Source organism: Malania oleifera, chromosome 7, assembly GCF_029873635.1.
Source record: "Malania oleifera isolate guangnan ecotype guangnan chromosome 7, ASM2987363v1, whole genome shotgun sequence".
NCBI lineage: Eukaryota > Viridiplantae > Streptophyta > Magnoliopsida > Santalales > Ximeniaceae > Malania > Malania oleifera.
In genome coordinates, this window is record NC_080423.1 from 79,793,475 (window position 1) to 79,814,725 (window position 21,251).

The 21,251-nt window shown below is 38.7% G+C and overlaps 1 protein-coding gene across 1 annotated transcript; it reads right to left on the reverse strand.

Annotated features, from left to right (window-relative positions):
* Window positions 1-557: 557 nt before the first annotated feature.
* LOC131159761 (metallothionein-like protein type 2) lies at window positions 558-1,882 on the reverse strand. The gene is made up of 3 exons (XM_058114917.1): window positions 1,573-1,882; window positions 1,075-1,158; window positions 558-926 (listed from the first exon to the last, which is right to left on the reverse strand). Exons 1-3 carry the CDS (start codon window positions 1,635-1,637, stop codon window positions 833-835), a joined length of 243 nt encoding a protein of 80 aa, XP_057970900.1. The 5' UTR covers window positions 1,638-1,882; the 3' UTR covers window positions 558-832.
* Between the last annotated feature and the right edge of the window lie 19,369 nt (window positions 1,883-21,251).

Consider the following 21,251-nt stretch of genomic DNA (forward strand, 5'->3'; position numbering starts at 1 on the left):
CAATTATTTACTCTCAATTTAAAATCTATGATAGTAGCAAATGTAATTTTTTTTTTTTCATTTCTTTAGATAAACAAGATTATGATACGTCCCGAATTCAAAATATTTTTTAAATTATTTTTAACTTTTCAATGCAATTTTTTTCTTTAAAAAATGTATAAAATTAAACGCATTAAAAAAAAAAAGCAAAAGAGGAATTCATCTCATAAACAAGAAAGCAAATTAAAATTTATTTTACGAATTACATATATGTATATTTAAAAGTTAACAACATTTAATTAGATTAGCTTGTAGATGATGTGGTAGGCCTACCTACTTAATAATTTCTTGTCCCTGCCACACTTTGCTTGAAAAATAATTTCTATTTTTTAAATTTAAAATTGTAAAATATATTAACTTATTTTCACTTTTAATATATAAAAAATTTAAATATCATTTTAAATTTTATAGAAATATGTTAGAAACTGAAATATAATTAGTTCAAGTATCACTCTGCCAACTCAAATTGAATAGGCACCTGCACCAAATCTCCTTCACCAACAGTTTCAAATCTGAACTGAAACAGAAGGAAGTTTCCAGTCATCCATTAATAAAAACTCAAACTCTGTTCCAAGAACGCAAACCCATTATACGTAATTCATATTTCATAGCAGAGACTTTCTCCCAGCATACACTGCCTTTTTGTAGAAAGAGAAAAGAGAACAGCTACAGCTTGGATTCACAAGCTCAGGCATCATCATACTACTACCACTATTATTTACTTTAAATTATTATTCTTCTTGCTCTTCGTCTTCATGGAAGGCCGTCTCTGCTTTTTCTTCTACTGCTGCTCTCATTTGCAGGTGCAGGGGTCGCAGGTGCAATTGTCTCCGCATTTGCATCCTCCGTTCTCCGCTCCCACCCCCATCTCAGATCCTCCAAAGTAACTGCAAATTTATCATTATTATCATCATTATTTGCTTTAATTAGTCAAGTATAGAAGATAAATCTGCATATGATTTTACAATTATTATGACTATTAATTAATAATTGCTGTTAATGGCAGAATTAATTTCAGGAGAATGGGCCACATACGCCTTCCCGGTGGGTGCGACGCCGACGATCAGAGTCTCGGTGGTGGTGGTCTCCGTATAGCTCAGGTCAGGGTACATCCCGCACCTGCAAACATCATTATCAAATAATTTCAGATATTATATTTAAATTCACAGAATTTATAATCGTAGGTAAGAAATTACTCTCTGGGGTGCCCAGAAAATTGAGAGCCCAACAAATACATGTAAACTACAGATCAAACTACCCAGTGCAGTTTAAAATACATGTAGACCAAGAATTTTCCTAAAGATATATTCCGTCGAAACAAACAGAGATTAATCCTCCGTTAGTCGCAGAAAAGTGGAAAACATATAATAATAATAATAATAATAATCTAATAAACAAGAAGAGGCAAAAAATTCGAAAACACGAGGATTTTCTCCTCTCCTCCATCAGGGAAGAAAATAAAACAAAAAAATTTAAAAAGAAAGAAGTTATCCGCTAGAACGAAACCAAAATTAATTAAGCAGGGGAATTTACCCAGTGCAGCCGCTGCCACACTTGCAGCCGGAGCTACAGCCACAGTTTCCTCCACAGCACGACATCTTAAGAGATTGAGAGAGATCAAACGAGAAATGAATATGAAGACGATTTCTGCAACACAAGCGACCAAAACACACAACAGAACGACTTGTTTGAGGAAGACGATGCGTCCCTTTATAGGCAGTTGGGGAGAGAGAGAGGGTGGCTCTGCACCGTCCACGTTTCGGAATCGCAGCGGCACAGTGAGCCCCGCATGAGTGTCGGTCCAATGTGCATCAGCCCTCATCGCTGCTAGTCAAGCTTCTTCAATCTTATACATTTAATGTTTTTAATAAATAAAATGGAGAGCTTTCTTAGTTTTTTAGTTTTTTTAATTGTGTGAAATATTTAAAAAAAGTTAAAATAAATAAATTATATTTTTAAATGGGTGACCCGTCTATATCTCATTTATTAAACGGATGGATTTAACTTTCTCTGTTAGTCCCCCATTAATAAACGGGTCAACCCAAACACAAACTTGTTTAACCCTTACCCGTTTATAATCCGTCCGAACTCGACCCATTAACCCATTTTGCCACCCCTACAAGCTGCTAATCTCTCCTAATTTTCTAAATTAACTTCTTAACTCTCTCCCCTTCAAAAGGAATCGAGCAAACCCACTCTTGTCTATTTTTTGCTACAACCAAGTTGTTTAAGTACAATGCATTACTTCTAAGGACAACCCAAATTGATACTTCGTAGAGATTCATGTCATAAAGATCTGATAAATTTTATAGTGTTTTTTATCTACTTAATAGAGCCTGTTGTGTTTTTATGGCTCATGTACTTAATGGGTTGCATAAATAAGGAAGAAGACATAGTTAAAAATCAATTATGTTAAGGAGCAGCAGCAAATAGTCGACTGATTGGCTAAAACAGTCGACTGTTTGCTCCATAATTCAGAAAATTTACATTTTGTCTGAATCAGTCAACTAATTGACCCAATCAGTCAACGGTTTGGCTCGAGGCAGCAAGGTTGATTTCAAATTTTGAATATGAACGTCAATATGGTTGGGTGTTTGGAGGGAAAACCTCTGTGGTGTTTATATATACATCAATCTGGGTGTATTTGTAGGAGGAAGATCATTGTAATTGTATTATATTGTGTTCTTTGACATTCTTATAGTGAAAACCTTTGTCGATTACTTCTGTGGATGTAGGCATTGCCAAACCACGTAAATCTTCATGTTGTTTACTTTCATATATACTGCGTGTGTGTTCTATACTTGTTCGTCATTGGTTGCTACATTTAAATTCTGATGTGCAATTCCAAGTTCATTCACAATAATTTGTATAAAAGGGTTATTGATATAGCACCAGGCACTTCATCTACGAAATTTGATGTTGTCAAATTTGATGGAACTGAAAACTTCGGTTTGTGGCAGAGGAGAGTGAAGGATTTGCTTGGGCAGTAAGGGATGGTGAAGGCCTTGTATGGTTTTTAACCAGAATGTATGGATGAGGCTAATTAAAAAGAATTAAAGGCAAAGTCAGTTGCTACCATACAATTGTGTTTGGCTGACGAAGTGCTCTATCATGTCATGGAGGAAGATTCTCTTGCGTCTGTTTGGTAAAAGCTTGAAAGTCGGTACATGTCCAAATCTCTTACTAACAAATTATTTCTTAAGTGACATCTTTATTGGCTTAAGATGGTGGATGATTCAAACTTGAATCAACACATTAACGCATTTAATCGAATCATAAGTGATTTAATGTGGGTTGATGTAAAATTTGAAGAGGATGATAAGGCGTTGATGCTACTGAATTCCTTGCCAGCGACTCACACATATGAGAACCTAGTTACCACTCTTACATAGGGGAAAGAGACCCTAAACTTAGAAGAGGTGACAAGTGCTTTGTTGCGATTTCATCAAAGAATGAAAGTTTGCAATGAAAATTCACATGGAGAAGGACTTGTGGTGAAAGGTAACCATGATTGCGGGAGAGGAAAATTCAAAAATGGATCAAGTCAAATTTCCCGAACTTAATCCAAGAAGAAAAATGATATCTGGTGTTACAAGTGCGGTAAAAGGGGGCATATTAAACCGGAATGTCTGAATTGGAAGAAAGGAAATGGTGAAAAGCATGAAGGGACTTCAAAATCAGAAAATGTAGTTCAAGAAGAAAATTAAGTTTGCAGTGATTGTGATTTACTTTCAGTTTCGTTAGGGTTGGATTGCCTAATAGACTCATCGATCCTAGACTCGACATGTTCTTATGATATGACTCTAAATAAGGAGTGGTTTGACACTTACAAGTTGATAAATTCAGGTTTAGTTCTTATGGGCAATGATGTCTCTTGTAAAATCATTGGCATAGGAAGTGTTAGAATTAAAATGTTTGATGGTGCTGTGAGAACGTTGGGTAATATAAGACACATACTAGACCCACTAAAAGAGTCTCATTTCACTTGGCACTTTGGATTGTAATGGATTCAATTACAAGTTCGAAGTTGGGATTATGAAAGTGCGCATAGGTAATTTGACGGTGATGAAAGGGCAAAAGTTAGATGGAAATGTTTATACAATGTAGGGAACTACCGTTGTAGGTGGAATTGCAGTCGTAGATTCTGAATTTGATGAAACCGTTTTGTGGCATATGCGGCTTGGGCATATGGGTGAACATGGTATGAAAGAACTTCATAAGAGGAAACTCTTGAAAGGTATGAAAACATGTAAGCTGAATTTTTGCGAGTTTTTTGTTCTTGGGAAACAAAATAGGTCAAAATTCATATCAACAATTCATAAGACGGAAGGTATTCTTTATTTTGTACATTATGATGTTTGGGGCCCGATTATAGTAGCATTAAGAGGAGGACATGTTTACTTTGTGAGTTTTTTTTATGACTACTCACGGAAAGTCTGGGTATACTTCATGCGGCACAAGTTTGATACGTTTGCCAAGTTTAAGTTGTGGAAAGCTGAAGTGGAAAACTAGACTAGGAGTAGAATCAAATGCCTTAAGTCAGACAATGGAACTAAGTACGCTGATTTTAGGTTCATGAAGTTTTGTGAGCAGTAGGGAGTTAAGAGACATTTCACTATTCGTTAGACACCTCAGTAAAATGTTGTGGCTGAAAGGATGAATCGAACTCTAGTTGAAAGAGCTTGATGTCTCAGGCTTAATGCAGGGCTACAGAAGAACTTTTGGTCAGAGGCAGTTAGTATAACTTATTTCTTGGTAAACTTATGACCAAGGGCATCTCCAGAGGGGAAAGTGACAAAAGAGGTATGGAAAGGAAATGCAGTAGATTATTCTGGATTGAAGGCATTCGGTTGTCCAGCCTATGTTCATGTGTCTAGTGAGGAGAGATCGAAACTTGACCAAAGTCTAGACATTGTATCTTTTTTGGGTTATCAAAAAGGTGTAAAGGGGTTCAAGTTGTGGGATCCAATGTCAAACAAGGTTGTTATCAATAGAGATGTAGTTTTCGATGTGAAAGTTATAATAAAGCGTACTCAAGTTGATGATAAGAGAAACAAGAGCTGAAAAATAAGAGCAGAGAAGAACATATTGTGTAGGTGGAGTTAGAAACTCAGAATAATGATAACGATTTTGGTCCCCTGGTTGCAAGGGTTCTAACTTGGGAAACTAGCATGTCGAAAATATTCCTATACGGAGATCCAAATGCACTATCAGACCACCGCCAAGGTATGGGTTGGAAGATTTAGTATCTTATGCTTTCATTACTAGTTGCAATGATCTAACTACTTTTCAAGAGGCAGTGCACAGCCAAAAGAAAAGTAAGTGGATGGGTACTACAATTTAGGAAATGAAATCACTGCATAAGAATCAAACTTGGGAGTTGGTGGAGCTTCCAAATAAGAAGAGGGCGATAGGTCATTATTCGTCTGACACACTTCCATGGTGACTTGGAGGTTAGTAGCACATTATGATTTGCATTTTGAATAAATAGATGTGAAGACGGAATTTCTCCATGGTGACTTGGAGGAACATATTTATATGGTACAGCTGGAGGGATTCAGTGAATCAGGGCAAGAAAACTTAGTTTGAAAATTGAAGAAGTCTCTTTACGGACTGAAATAGTCTCCAAGACAATGGTACAAAAGATTTGATTCCTATATGATCAGGATAGGCTACAGAAGATGTGAGTATGACCACTGTGTGTACGTGAAGAAGCATGATGATGGTTCTTTTATTTTCTTATTTTTGTATGTCGATGACATGTTAATAGCTACAAAGGATTTAACTAAGGTAAATTAGTTAAAGGATCTATTGTATAAAGAGTTTGACATGAAGGATCTTGATCCATTCAATAAGATACTTGGGATGGAGATTCATCAAAATAGAACTAAAGGGAAGTTATGGTTATCTCAGGGCGGTTATATAGAGAAGGTGTTGGAAAGGTTCAACATGATTAATACTAAACTGGTATGTACACCTCTAGCAAGTCACTTTAAATTGTTTACTGCTGAATGTCCAAGTAAGGATGATGATATTCAGGACATGTCAAAGGTCCATAATGTATGTCATGGTGTGTACAAGACCAAACTTGCCACATGCGGTGAGTGTGGTGAGTAAGTTTCTCTCTAATCCAAGTAGGCAGCACTGGAAAGCCGTCAAATGAATTTTCAGATACTTACAGGGTACTTCTAGTTATGGCATCATGTTTGGCAAGTAATAGGATAGTCCATCAGTTGTGGGGTTTGTTGATGCTGATTATGCAAGAGATATGGATGATAGAAGGTCTACAATGAGTTATGGCTTTCCCCTTGTGGGAGGACCTATATGTTGGAGGTCCATGGTACAATCCTTGGTGGCATTGTCTACAATTGAATCTGAATACATAGCAGTTGCCAAAGTTTCAAAGGAAGCCTTATGGCTTACCAATTTGGTCAAAGTGTAAGAACCCGAACTGTGATATGTGGGTTTAAATAATAAAGAGAAGGGTAAAATTAGAATTTGAGCAGGCTTTGTTGACTAAGGCTTTGTTCTACTCGTCGACAAAGTTCAAAGGCTCATCGACAAGGAGAAGCTGAAAGATTTCGAGAAACTAGGGATCTCAGGCTCGTCGACGAGATCACCATCTCATCGACGAAGTGACTACAAGGCCTCGTCGACGAGGTCGCCATTCGTTGACGAGGGTAGTTGGGTCAAAGGTGCTATAAAAGATATTTTGGGTTGCTTAGTTGCTAAGTTAGTAACTTTTCTCTCCCTCTCTCTCTCTAGATTTCATCCTACTCTCTCTCTCTCTAGATTTCTTCGCTATTAGTCTCCGAAATCGACGATCTGAAGTTACCACGAGGATCAAGGAAGGATTCTCTACAAAACCTACGGATCAAAATCCCATTTCGAAGATTTTTGGGTTTCGACTTTAAATTGAGGTAAGGCTCGATTTTCTTTTCTGATTCAATAGTTTGGTAGAGGACGGAGTCGTGAGTATTTTTTGTACTGTGTTTTGTAGATTTTGAGAACTCGGTTCGCTGTTTAGGAGCCGTAGAGTTTGGGATTGGTCTTTTGGGGGAAAGGTAAGGGAATACAATTTATATTGGTTATTTTTGAAATCGAACTCGGTAGAACTGTGGTTCACGGTCCTATGTGTGTTTTTGTTACTTATTTGGGGGAATCTGACGAGTAAAATTATGGATTTTTCATGTTACAGTTTTGGGAAAAAGGGGGTATTGGGTTGCATCCCTGGTTTTGTTGAAAACCGTTGGTATATTATGATTTATATTGTGTATTAGGGATGACTGTGCCTTGACTTTGTTTTAAACTGTATGTGATTGGAAAACATGATTTTCGGATTACCAAATGGGTGTAGTATGTTTGGTTATATGAGCATGCATGAATATGTTATGTTGAAATGCAATAGGAACTGGGTTCCGAATTGTTCCAAGTACTGAAAGTAGACCTAGCAAAGCGGATCGGGTCGGTTTATCCGTGGCGGATAAGGCGAATTATCGTGTGAAAATATCATAATCCATATTTGACTCGTTTAAGTGGCGGATTAGGCGATTTCGGGTCGGATAATTCATGGAGGATGGGCGGATAATCCGCCATTCTCAAATATAATTTTATTAATAATTTATTTTATCATAATAATTTAAATTGTATACGATAACTTGCAATTAATTTGTGTATTAACTTTTTTAGTAACTATATCAATCATTCAATCATTTATACTAATTAACAACTCCTAATTCATGAAAGTAAAACTGTAAGCAATAAAACATAATAAATTAATCTCAATCCAACTCAAAATAAAAACTCAAACTGTATGACTCGTGTGAGTCTAAAATCTAAACATTATAATTGTTCTTACAGCATGTGAGTTTCTTTAAATACAACTATTTTCAAATCGTGTGAATCTCTCAAAATAAAACTATCAACAAACTAAAAAAAATCTCAATCCATCCTTCAAATAACTTCAAAATCATTTGAATGCCTTGAATTAATTGAAATGCTTTCATTTGTGACATCAAAGCTTTCATCTTCTTCTCCTCTTGTGCCTATCATGAAAGAATTCAAAATATAATTTAAGTTATGAATTGAATAACATAAATTGAACTTATTAATTAGCATCTGAAAAGTTACAAATTATCAAACTGAAAAAAAAAAAATTACAAATAATTTATTCAACACTACAAGTTAAAACAACAAATAAACAATAATTTATTGACTACATAATTTTCAAAGATAAATAGAAGCACTAGCTGCACAGCCCGTGCTAGTGTAGTAATATTCAAATAAGGTCAAATAGAGCAAGATGATACACTAGATGAGGTACGACTTGCTCTTTCAACTTGAGCAATATCTTCAGCAAGTTCTTCCTTATCTACAAAATCTTCAACTACATTCCAAATTCAAAATATAAATAAATAAATAAATATTGCATAATACATAGTAATTATAATAACATAGAAATATAATTAAATAAGCATACCTCCTCGACTATACAGCCAATCACAAGTTAAAATGATAGTTTCAGCATTATCAGGCGTAAGAGAACTACGTAACATATTTATCACTTTTCATCAAATACTAAATGCTGATTCCGATGCAACAGTTGATATTGGAATTGATAAGATATCTCTTGCCATTCGAGAAAGAATCGGATACCTATATTCATGACTCCTCCAAAAGTCCAAAATATCCAATTCTTTATCACAATCTACCATCCTCTCTCTAAAAAACATTTCTAGTTCTGACATTGGAGCTTCTTCATCTTCCTTAACAAAAGCTTTAAAACCCTAAAAATAAGTATATAACAATAGAAATATAAAAATTTTATAGATGTATAATAAAAGTAAAATAAAATTTGTACTTAAAAAAGAAATCTTACTTTTAGTGTCACATCAACTGATGTTGCAGTAGGTGTCATATGACCACGATCATGACTAATAGTTGCTTCAAAGGAAGATATTTTCTTATAAGTCGAAGGGGAGTGGTGCTTCACATACTCATCAAAAAGTGAATGCATCTCATGCTGGATGTCGTTTACTCGATCTTTCCAAGACATTGGTTGCACTTCTTTTAAAAAAAAAGATACAAATTGTATCTTGAAACGAGGATCCAGAATAACAGCCATTGCCAAAATTTTACTATAATCTGACCAGTATTTGTCAAATTTCCCTTACATTTGAGTAGCCATATTCTTTAAAAAGACATCATCACCCAATGCCGCATTAAGTAAAGTTACTTGTACCTTCCATACTCCTTGAAAGTACAAATTTGCAGTTGGATAAGATGTCCCAGAAAAAAGATTTGTCAATTCATAAAAAACCTTCAAGAAACTAGCAATTTTCTCAATTTTCTTCCATTCATCATCGTTTAGGCAAAACTTGAAATTCTCCTCACTAAACCTGAATTGGCAAATAGCATCTCTATAGTATAAAGCACTTTCAAGCATCATATAAGTAGAATTCCACCTAGTAGGACAATCTTGGCGAAATCCTCTCACACGTGGCACTTTCACCTTTTCACAACATTCATGAAATCTAAACTTTCGATGTTGTGAATGCTTCACATATTTGACATAATCTCGTATTTTGTCCACAGTGAAATGAGATAATTTTAGGCCATCTTGGACAATGAGATTCAATATGTGAGTGCAACAACGAACATGAAAAAATTTTCCTTCCCTTACCAAAGCATTTTTCAAGTTCAGATTAGACTTCAAAAACTGCACAAAACAGTCATTGGATGTAGCATTGTCCAATGTTATGGAAAATAGCTTCTTGTCTATACCCCAATTCACCAATAAATCCATGACTTTGTTACTAAATGCTAGACCAGTGTGTGGAGGAGGCATGCTTGAAAAACTCAATACTTTCTTCTGAAGCTTCCAATTTTTATCCACAAAATGTGCAGTTAAACATAAATAGCTATCAGTATTTAACGAAGTCCATAAGTCTGAAGTAAGAGAAATTCTACTAGAATTGTTCAATAAAAGCTCATGAATGTGCTTTTTTTCCTTGAAAAAAACCCTCACAACATCAGCTTTTGCTGTATTTCTTGTCACAAATTTTGTCTCTGGATTTAATTCTAAAGCCTATTCATGAATTCCTTCATACTCAACAAAAGAAAAGGGCAAATTGTGTCTCACAATTGTGATTGCCAACTTCCTACGTTGTACAGCTTGATCAAGTTTTCATTTGTGCAAAGACAACTTTCCATCACCTTGACTCATTAGCATTTGTTTCAGATCATTATTTTTCTTTCCCATGCATTTTTTTATATGACAATATAAGTTTGATGTCCCAGAGTTCTTATTATGGTAGAGATATTTCTTAGGACAATAATTACATTGGGCATATTGTTTATCTCCATTTTCAATCAACTCAAAACCTGTCCAAATACTAGATGTTTTTTTCCTAGCTCTTTTTACCTATGGAGTTGTTTCTTTTGTAGGTTCTGTGTTTGATGAATCTAGCAACTGAACTTCTTCTTCACTCATTTCATCGTTTTGATCAATTGAATTCGCTACTGACTAAGACATTTTTTTTTTCTCAAATCCTTGTAATGCACTACAAAAAATTAAGAAATGGGATTAAAAGTTTTCATTGCCCAGCGAAGGATTAAATTCATCTTGAAATAGAAACAATGCTACTATGCAGGCCTACAACAATAGCAATGCAGAGATGTCATCATGTCAAAGTATTTAAAATGACAAAGGTATACACTTAGTTTCCCTTACTCCTCTGTACTTTTTATTAATTACTATATTTGTGTACTTTTCCTCTTATCATATCACAAACTCTCCTTTGAAAAACTCAAAATGTTAAAAGGATTAATGCTTATAGTAATAATTTTAACAATTTAAAGAGAAATACGATTAATTCCACCATACTTTTGTCATGATTATTACCAAATACAATCACTTGAGTACTTAAAGAGATAACCATCACCATCGATCATTTGATTTTTTTTACTGATAAAACACGTAGTCAATCCGATTTGGTATTTTTCCTCCATGAGGGTTTTCCTGGAAGACTAATTCTAGAAAAGGATTCCTAAGCAAGCAAATATGATTTTCAGGTCAGCCAAACAAAATGGTGAAAGGCTGGAGTAAAAGATAACATTCTAACAAATTAAATCACTAAAACAGTATACCATACAAACAAAAAAAAAAATGCATAATACCCTATACAATTATACAATCAAGACATTAAAAACATAACAAGATAAATTAATGAAATCACAACCTCTTTAGCATCAAGAAAGGGAGTCCCAACCAAGACTGCATTATGAAAGCCCTCATTTTGACCAACAGAAGGAACAACTACAGAAAACTGGTCTAATTCGTGGGAGCCTCGAACGGGTAAAAGCAGAGTTCAAAAAAATTTGAAATAACTGTGACCTTAAAAGAGTTTCTAAAATATCACTACCTTCTGAGAAGTGAGATCTGAAGCCCCCTTGGAAAGAGGAGATGAAGAACACCCGTGACTCGCTGCTGGTTTGAAGCGTTCAAGAAGGATCAGAGTTGTCGGGCACTTGGAGGGCAGAGGGCTTCGAAGTGTCGAACCGTCGAAGAAGAAGGGTTCTCGTGCGGCTGCCGACTGGTTCTCTTCTCCTTCTCTAAGTCTCTGTTAGCTCAGGTTGAGGCTCAAATGAAAATGATGAGGGAGGGTTAGACGTCTAGGGCTCTTTTCGAATGGGAATGGGAATGGGAATGGCTAAAATCGAATGGGGCTCCGGATGGCAATCTGGCATTAGAACTGCTGTCTACTGGACTGGCCGGCTAGGAGTGGGAGTGGGAGTGGCCGAGTGGGGTAGGGCGTGCCATGTGCGGGATGCGTGTGTTAAGGCACTTGGGCCTTTGGGCTTTGGGGGCAGTGGGCTGTCTATAGCGGGCTGGGCAGCAGGCTTTTATGGGTTTGGGTTTATATTTCATAAGCGGGTTGGCGGATATCCGCCGGATAAATTCGACCTGACCCGCTAAGGGGGCGGATATGAAAATGAAAACTCATATTCGACTCATTTAGCAAACGGATGATTATGAGTCGGTTAAAATGGATCGGATACGGTTCGGATTAACGGATTTTTATCCATTTTTCCAGGTCTAACTGAAAGAGTGTCCGACTCTATATCCAAGGGCATGTGTTTATCGCCTGCCACGTTAGCAAGAGTGTCCGACTTTATATCTGAGGGCATGAGCCTATACCGGTTGATCACCGAAGGGTGTGGATCCACCAGTTAGCGCCGATACAATGCCATGGGAGTCTAGGACTAGCTATGTGCCGGTGGCGCCATGTTTAGAAGGTTGGCTATGAGCCAACGCCGTATGTTGCAGGCTAGCTACGGGCCGAGGAATGTGATAACACCGCGTAGATCATGGGCGTGTGTATACGTCTGTGTGCGTGTATGTACTGTACTGGAACTGTATTGTGAGAATACTGGAACTGCATTAATTATGTTTATTTGCTGTCGTGATAACACTCGAATGCCACACACTAATATAACATGTGTTTGCCTTACTGAGATGTGTCTCACCCCTGCTATACGTATATTTTTATAGGTCCTTTGAGTAACCAAAACTAGCGTCCTAGAGTTAGGAGCGTAGTGACCGGTGTATAGCGGGTAGCGCTTGGGTAAGTGCTAGGACTTTTGTTTCGCGGGTAGTCGTTTTGGGGTATGTTGGCACCTGGATGTACATTTTGTATGTATGGAGCCAGGACTCCATTTTTTTTTTTGTATGGAATCTGGTATGGTACACTACATGTATAGAATGACCTTTTTCGCTGTGTATATGATTGTGTATGGATGCATATAGGGTGCCTAGTAATCTCACGGGGTCAGACCCTCATTCATTATGATGTATCGTTGTTATTTGTGTGATACATGGACAAGTTAGGTTACTAATTCACCCATGGATCCCATTTTCGGGTTCGGGGCGTGACAACTTGGTATTAGAGCTAACCAAGTTGCTATGTCTTGTAGACTTGGTTAGGAGTAGCTATGTGTATATACCAGAGTTTAGGATGTTGAAATGGGTAGAGTAGGTCGAGGGTTGTTTTGTTGCTAGACAGGGATTCGTTGGCAGTGTTTCGTGTTTTTCCTAGAATGACGATTCTAGTAAAATCAGGGTAAACCATTGATGACTTTCGTGTCAATGTGATAGGACAGACCTAGGCCTGTGAGAGGGTAGTTAACATGATTGTTTGTCAATTATTGTGTTAACTGTACGTGATATGGGAGTCATAACCGATTCCTATTCTGTTTCAGAATGGAACCCAAGGATAATAACTTGAGGAGTAGTTCTGAGGAGACTACCAGCGACGAGTCTCCATCAGTGCCTCAGGGTTTGACAAGACAGGTTATGCGGGAAATTGGGTGGAGTGTCAGGAGACGCGAACGCTTTCCTACTGCTGTGGAGTGTACCATCGATAGGTTCACACGCATGCACCCGCTGACGTTTGTAGGGAGACCTGACCCGATTATAGCGGAGGACTGGGTCAAGAAGACCGAGAGGATTCTGGAAGTCCTCCACTATGCAGATAACTAGAGAGTCCTATACGATACCTTCTAGCTGTCTGGGAGGTGAGGCATTGGTGGACTGCCGCGAATCTACTGGAAAAGCAGAGAGCCGATGTTTCAGAGATGTCTTGGAGCCATTTCAAGAGGTGTTCTTCGAGAGATACTTCCCGGCCTCCACTCGTGATGCGAAGGCGGATGAGTTTTCTGCTCTGTCGTAGGGGGATATAACGGTGCAAGGGTATGCTGCTCGGTATATAGAGTTATCTAAGAGCGAGTACGAGAAGACTCGAAGGTTCGAGAAGGGTTTAAGGGAGGATATCTGCAGGTTGGTGGGTATGCTTCAGATCCATGAGCTTTCGATTCTGGTAAACAAGACCACGGTGATCGAGAATGGCATCCGAGAGGATGAGGTGGATCAGGAATTGAGGAAGAAGACAGTGCCTTCTGGTTCTCAGTCAGGATCTCATTAGGGATTGTGGAAGAAGAGGAACAAAGGCTCGAGTTACCATCAGAATATTGAGCCCCTGAGTACTCAGGCAAGTCAGACGCAGGATCGTTGTACTAGGTGCCTCAGGTGGCACAAGGGTGAGTGCCGGTCATTTGGGGGTAACTGCTACAACTGTGGCCAGTCAGGCCACATGGCTCGCGATTGTCGTGTACCAAAGAGATACGTGCCTACATCCAGTGTGAACTAGGGTAGTAACCAGATACCTCGGGGAACCATTCGATTGAATACAACTTCGGCCAGAGTATACTCTCTTACTCCAGCGGATGCTGAACATGCAGGAAACGTAGTGACAGATACCTTATTAATGCTGTCAAATAAAGCTTTTTTTTTTATTTGATTCGGGTGTGACCCATTCTTTTGTATCTGTGAGTTTTGTTAAACTGTGTGGGGTTGAGACCTAAGCCATGAACGAGGTATTAGTTGTTACTACACCATCGGGGAGTATATCATTCTATAATAAGATGTTAGCAAACTGCCCAATAATAATTTAGGGAAGGCTGCTACCGGTGAATTTTTTGGTATACGATATGTCGAGGTTCGATGTCATTATAGGTATGGATTGGTTGTTCTCCAGTTATGCTATGATCAACTGTCATAGGAAGGTATTAGTTTTCAGACCTCCTGGGAAGCAGGAGTATAAGTTTATAGGATCGTGTATGCGTTTGATACCACAGATTCTATCGGCATTGCAGGCGAGGAGGTTACTCTTGGATGGGTGTCAGGGGTACCTAGTTTGTATGAAGGAACCACCACGGGATGAGTTGATACTCGAGGACATTCGGGTAGTCAGCGAGTTCCTGGATGTGTTTCCAGATGATTTACTCGGTTTACCTCCGGATCGTGAGGTGGAGTTTGCAATAGAATTGTTGCCTGGTAAGGCGCCGATCTCTAAAGTTTCGTACCTAATGGCTCCAGCAGAACTTCGAGAGTTGAAGGAGCATGTAACGACCCGAAGGATAATGGTATTTAAATAATAAAAGAAAAGGAAATGGAAACCAAAAACAAAAGGAGGCAGTTGACGACATTGCATTTTGGAAAGGATAAATCCCAAGGAATTTTTCAACTCCTCGTCGACGAATACAGGAGACTCATCGACCAGGGTATAACAGGAGCTCGTCGACGAGGGTTGGAGTTCATTGACGAAATATTGTTGGGCTCGTCAACGAGGTGACGTGGCTTGTCGACGAGGAAATACCAAGGGGATGATTTTGGGGTTTTTGAATTTCGTTGACAAAGGAGAGAGTTCATCAACAAATTTTGTATTGACCTCATCGATGAGGTGACGTGGATCGTCGACGAAGGCTACAATTTAAATAGGCCTAAAGTTCATTTTTGGATGAAATTGTCTACGCAGAGTTTCTCTCTCTCTTACCCTTCGGTTTCTCCACCTTCTTTCTTTGATTTTGAGCTGAATTTCCACCAGTTCGATGATCTGAAGCTGCCACGACATTCTTGGGAAAGTTCTCTGCAAGTCTGTCGGAGCAGATCGTTGGTGGGGTTGAGGTGGAAACCATTCCAAATCCAGGGTAAGAGTTTCTACTCAATATTTGGATTTTTAACAGTTGTAAAAAGTGATATATGCGTAGAAACACTAAAGTTTAGTACTGGGAGTTTTCATTTCCAAGGTGTTGAACAGGGAACCCTACGGGCACAGGACAAATTTTCTTAGGGGCTTTTCAGGAATCAGGTAAGGGGATAAACTAAGCTTCTTTTTAAGAAATGTATGTATATATAGCATTTGATTTCAAGAAAGCAAATATGTTTATATATATATGATTTATATTTGGGAAAACACTGTTGAAAATGATGGTATGTTGAATATATGAAAAACTTGTTTAGTGTGGCATGAGTAGAAATGGTTATGAAATACTGTTTTCTGAAAATGTGATTATGATACATATTTGTATAATGGAAAAATCGGCATACAGGCCGAGATTTTTATATGTTTTGTTGGCATACGGGTTAGGCTATGTGTATAATTTTCCAGCGTACGGGTTGAGCTATGGATATATTTTGCCGACGTACGAGCCAAGTTATGGATATGATTTGTCAGCGTACGAGTTGTGCTATGATTTTTCGGTGTACGGGCCGGGCTATGATAAAATATGAAATACCGGCGTACGAGCTGATGATTTTCATGATATACGTATATATGAAAATGATATGATTGATTTGGTAATTAATGATATGAGATATCCATGTATCACAGTTTTAGTATATGTTATATGATATCGAAATCTAGTTGGCTTGGTCTAGGCTAGCACTTGCACGGTACCGTTGCTATGTGTCCATGGTCTTCGTGATCATAATATTTGTGTTAATGCCGCTGTACGGAGTGGTGTAAGATTGGATGGTCGATATGGTTTTTAATAAGTGTGTGATCGCCCTTGGTGTACGGACCAGGTCAGGCAGACCTATCAGACTTATAGACTGTACTTTTGACTTAGCAGTGGTCGGCTAACCATCGTCAGGTCCCACGTTTAGGCCACACAACCCAGTCATGTGGGGGTAATACGTGACAACAGTCAACTAACCTACTAGGAATGTTTTTGTATTATTATTATATGAGATGAAATATGTTTATGAAAATGCAGTATGTTTTGCCATGTTTGATGATATATATGTTTTCCCAGATTTGATATAACAGTTACTGAATACATTCTGTATGGTATATGTATAACACGAAATACTCATGTTACCACACACTAGTATTAGTTTATTTCCCTTACTGAGAGGTGTCTCACCTCAAAATTTTATAAACTTTTCAGGAGCCCCTGATAGAAGAGCGGGTAAAGCCCCGCTGATTTAGTATGGTAGATTTGCCCTTCCAGAAGGGTAAGTATTTTGATAGGGTCGGTTGTATTTTGTGGAAATGGCCCTAAGACATCTTTTTGGGTTGAGTGTTGTGTATGTATATATATATATATAGTGATTGTAGTAACTATGGTATTGTGATGTATGGTATAATAAGATGTATATGATTGTATGTTTCCTGCTGCTTAGGCTTTCGTGATGTATTTATGATGTATCCCTAGTACCCACAGGTCCAAGTGGATTATAATCTACCAAAATTTATTATATTGATTTTATTAATTGTATAAAAAAAATGTGGAAGTTAAGTAGGTCGTCACAGAGCAGTTGCAGGAATTACTGAACAGGGGATTCATTCGACCTAGTGTTTCGCCTTGGGGAGCTCCAGTACTGTTTGTGAAGAAAAAGGAGGGGTCAATGCGGATGTGCATTGATTACCGTGAGATTAACAAGGTGACTGTGAAGAATCGCTATCCTTTACCTCGTATCGAGGATCTTTTTAACCAGTTGTAGGGGACTTGGTTCTTTTCGAAGATCGACTTGCGACCAGGATATCATCAGGTGAGGGTTAGATCTAAAGATATGGTGAAGACTGCTTTCTGAACCAGATATGACCACTACAAGTTTTTAGTCATGCCTTTTGGGTTGATAAATGCTCCGGCAGTATTTATGGATCTTATGAATAGGGTTTTTCGTGAGTACTTGGACTAGTTCATGGTGGTATTCTTTGAGGATATTTTGGTATACTCGAGGAGTTCGAAAGAGCATGAAAATCATCTGAGGTTGGTGCTACAGATTCTACAGGGAAGGAAGCTGTATGCCAAGCTGAAGAAGTGTGAATTCTAGTTGAGTCAAGTTGGGTTCTTAGGCCATGTGGTGTCTAAGGGCGGCATCTCGGTTGATCCTAGAAAGATTGAAGCAGTGGTCGACTGGGTAAGACCGAAGAGTATGCAGGAAGTTTGAAGTTTTCTAGGACTGGCGGGTTACTATCATTAGTTCAAAAAGGGTTTCTCTAAATTATCTAGACCTCTAACATGATTGACCAAGAAGGGGGTGAAGTTTGACTGGACTAGTGATTGCGAGCAAGGTTTTCAGGAGTTGAAGCATCGTCTGGTTACTGCTCCAGTTTTGACCATTCCTTCGGGGGATGGTAGTTTTATGATCTATAGTGACGCATCCCTGAAGGGTTTGGGATGTGTGCTTATGCAATAGGGTAAGGTAGTAGCTTATGCTTCTTGAAAACTTAAGGAGTATGAGAAGAATTACCCTACACATGATGTGGAGTTAGCTGCTGTTGTATATGCACTGAAGATCTAATGACACTATCTATATGGTGTGCAATGCGAGATCTTTACTGACCACAAGAGCCTCAGGTACTTTTTCACGCAGAAGGAGCTGAATATGAGGTAGAGGCAGTGGCTAGAATTGATCAAGGACTACGATTGCATGATCAGTTATCATCCGGAAAATGCTAATGTGGTAGCAGATGCATTAAGTCGGAAGTCAGAGCATGCCGCAGTATCTTCAGTTGTAGCTCAACATCATGTCAGAAGGGATCTGGAAAGCCTTGGCATAGAGTTGGTGTCTGGTGATCATCAGGATTTCATTGCTAACTTGGTGATCCAGCCAACTCTATTTGAGCATATAAAGGTTGCGCAGGCTAGTGATGCGGAGTTGGCAGAGGTTAGGGAAAAGGTATAGTAGGGACTAGCTACAGAGTTTAATATCTCTTAAGGAGGTGTAGTGAGGTTTGGGACTAGGCTATGTGTTCAGAACGATGATGAGATTAGAAGGATCATTCTGGAAGAGGCGCATCGTTCTTTGTATACAGTACATCCTAGTAGCATAAAAATGTATTGGGACTTGCGCGAGACCTTCTGGTGGTCTGGTATGAAGAGGAAAATTTCTTAGTTCGTGGAGCAGTGTCTAACATGTCAGTAGGTGAAAATTGAATATCAGAGGTCGGCGGGGTCGTTGCAGCCCTTGCCTATTCCGGTGTGAAAATGGGAGCATATTTTCATGGATTTTGTGACCGGATTGCCACCAGCACTTCACTGGCAGAATGCTTTTTGGGTGATCCTGGACAAATTGACGAAATCTGCTCACTTCTTACCGTTGAAGGTTAGCTATCTTTTGAGTAGGCTAGCAGATATGTATGTGCGTGAGATTGTGAGAATGCACGGGGTACCGGTGTTCATTGTGTCAGATCTAGATTCTGAGATTTACTTCTTGATTATGGACGAGTTTGCAGGAGGCACTGGGGACAAAGCTTACTTTCAGTATAGCATTCCACCCCCAAACTGATGGACAGTTGAAGAGGACGATGTAGATCTTGGAGGATATGTTACGGGCTTGTGTATTACACTTCTGTGGTAGTTGGATTCAGTTTCTGCCATTGGTGGAGTTTGCTTATAATAATAGCTTCCAGGCTAGTATCAGGATGGCATCGTTCGAGGCTTTGTATGGTTGGAGATGTCGATCTCCTTTATGTTGGGATGAGGTTGGTGAACATCAGGTGTTAGGACCTGAACTTGTGTAGTAGGCATCTGAGAAAGTGGATTTGATATGGGAGAGGATTAAATTAGCTCAAAGTCGGTAGAAGAGTTATGTAGATGTTCGCTGCCGTGAGTTAGAGTTCAAGGTGGGGGATAAGGTATTTCTACGTATCGCTCCGATGAAAGGGGTGATAAGATTTGGGAAAAAGGGCAAGTTGAGCTCGAGGTACATCGGACCATTCGAGGTTCTTGAGCGAGTGGGTCCGGTAGCCTACAGGATTTCACTACCCCCAACACTCTTGAGGGTCCATGATGTGTTTCACGTGTCCATGTTGAGGAGATACGTGTTGGATCCATCACGTGTTATCAATTATGATGGTTTGAAAATTGGGGATACTTTAGCGTATGAGGAGATACCTATTCAGGTTCTCGACCGTAAAGTTCAGAAGCTTCATACCAAAGATATACCATTAGTGAAGGTATTGTGGCAGAACCACGAGGTTGATGAGGCTTTTCAGGAACTGGAAATGGAAATACGACAGAAGTATCCACAGTTGTTTTGAGTACGTGTACATCATCCTACTTTGGGATGGGATAGGTGGTTTGTCCTTGGGAGTGTGTGTACTTGAGAACTCCTATGACATGATGTGTATGTAACTACGGTATTCCTTTGCCACAAGTGAGGGTATATTGTATATATATTATGATGGGACTACGTTGTAGTAGTCGTCAAGTTCTTTCTAGAGTTGTGTATATGTGGTTGATTGTATGAATGAGTTTGTGAATGATAGATGGAAAATTTCGAGGATGAAATTTTTGTGAGGGGATGTTGTAAGAACCCGAACTATGATATGTGGGTTTAAATAATAAAGAGAAGGGAAATTTTGGAATTTGAGCAGGCTTCATCGACGAAGCCAGATTTCGTCTATGAAGGCTTTGTTTTGCTTGTTGACGAAGTTCAGAGGCTCATCGATGAGGAGAAGCCGAGAGATTTTGAGAAACTGGGGATTTCAAGCTCGTCGTCGAGATCATCGTCTCGTCGATGAAGTGACTACAAGGCCTCGTTGACAAGGGCAGCCTGGTCAAAGGTGCTATAAAAGATAGTTTGGGTTGCTTAGTTGCTAAGTTAGCAACTTTTCTCTCCCTCTCTCTCTCTAACTCATCCTACTCTCTCTCTTTCCTGATTTCTTCGTCGTTTGTCACTGGAATCGACGATCTGATGTTACCACGAGGATCAAGGAAGGATTCTCTACAAAACCTATGGATCGAAATCCCGTTTCGAAGATTTTCGGGTTTCGGCTTAAAATCAAGGTAAGGCTCGGTTTTATTTTGTGATCCAGTAGTTTGGTAGAGGACGGAGTCATGAGTATTTTTTGTATTGTGTTTTGTAGATTTTGAGAACTCAGTTCATTGTTTAGGAGCCGTAGAGTTTGGGATTGGTCTTTTAGGGGAAAGGTAAGAGAATATAATTTATATTGGTTATTTTTGAAATCGGACTGGGTAGTACTGTGGTTCACGGTCCTGTGTGTGTTTTGGTTACTCATTTGGGAGAATCTGACAAGTAAAATTATGGGTTTTTCATGTTATACTTTTGGGAAAAAGGAGGTATTGGGTTGCATCCCTGGTTTTGTTGAAAACCGTTGGTATATTGTGATTTATACTGTGTATTAGGGATGGTTGTGCCTTGACTTTTTTTTGAACTGCATGTGATTGGAAAACATGATTTTCGGATTACCAAATGGGTGTGGTATGTTTGGTTATATGAGCATGCATGAATGTGTTATGTTGAAATGCAATAGGATCTAGGTTCCGAATTGTTCTAGGTACTAAAAGAGTGTCCGGCTCTATATCCAAGGGTGTGTGTTTATCGCTTGCCATGTTGGCAA

Coding starts and splice junctions, on each gene's coding strand:
- LOC131159761 (XM_058114917.1), bottom strand. CDS start 1,637: ATGTCGTGCTGTGGAGGAAACTGTGGCTGTAGCTCCGGCTGCAAGTGT. Junction 1,159..1,572: donor TGTGGCAGCGGCTGCACTGG/GTAAATTCCCCT, acceptor TGATGTTTGCAG/GTGCGGGATGTACCCTGACC. Junction 927..1,074: donor GTCGCACCCACCGGGAAGGC/GTATGTGGCCCA, acceptor ATAAATTTGCAG/TTACTTTGGAGGATCTGAGA.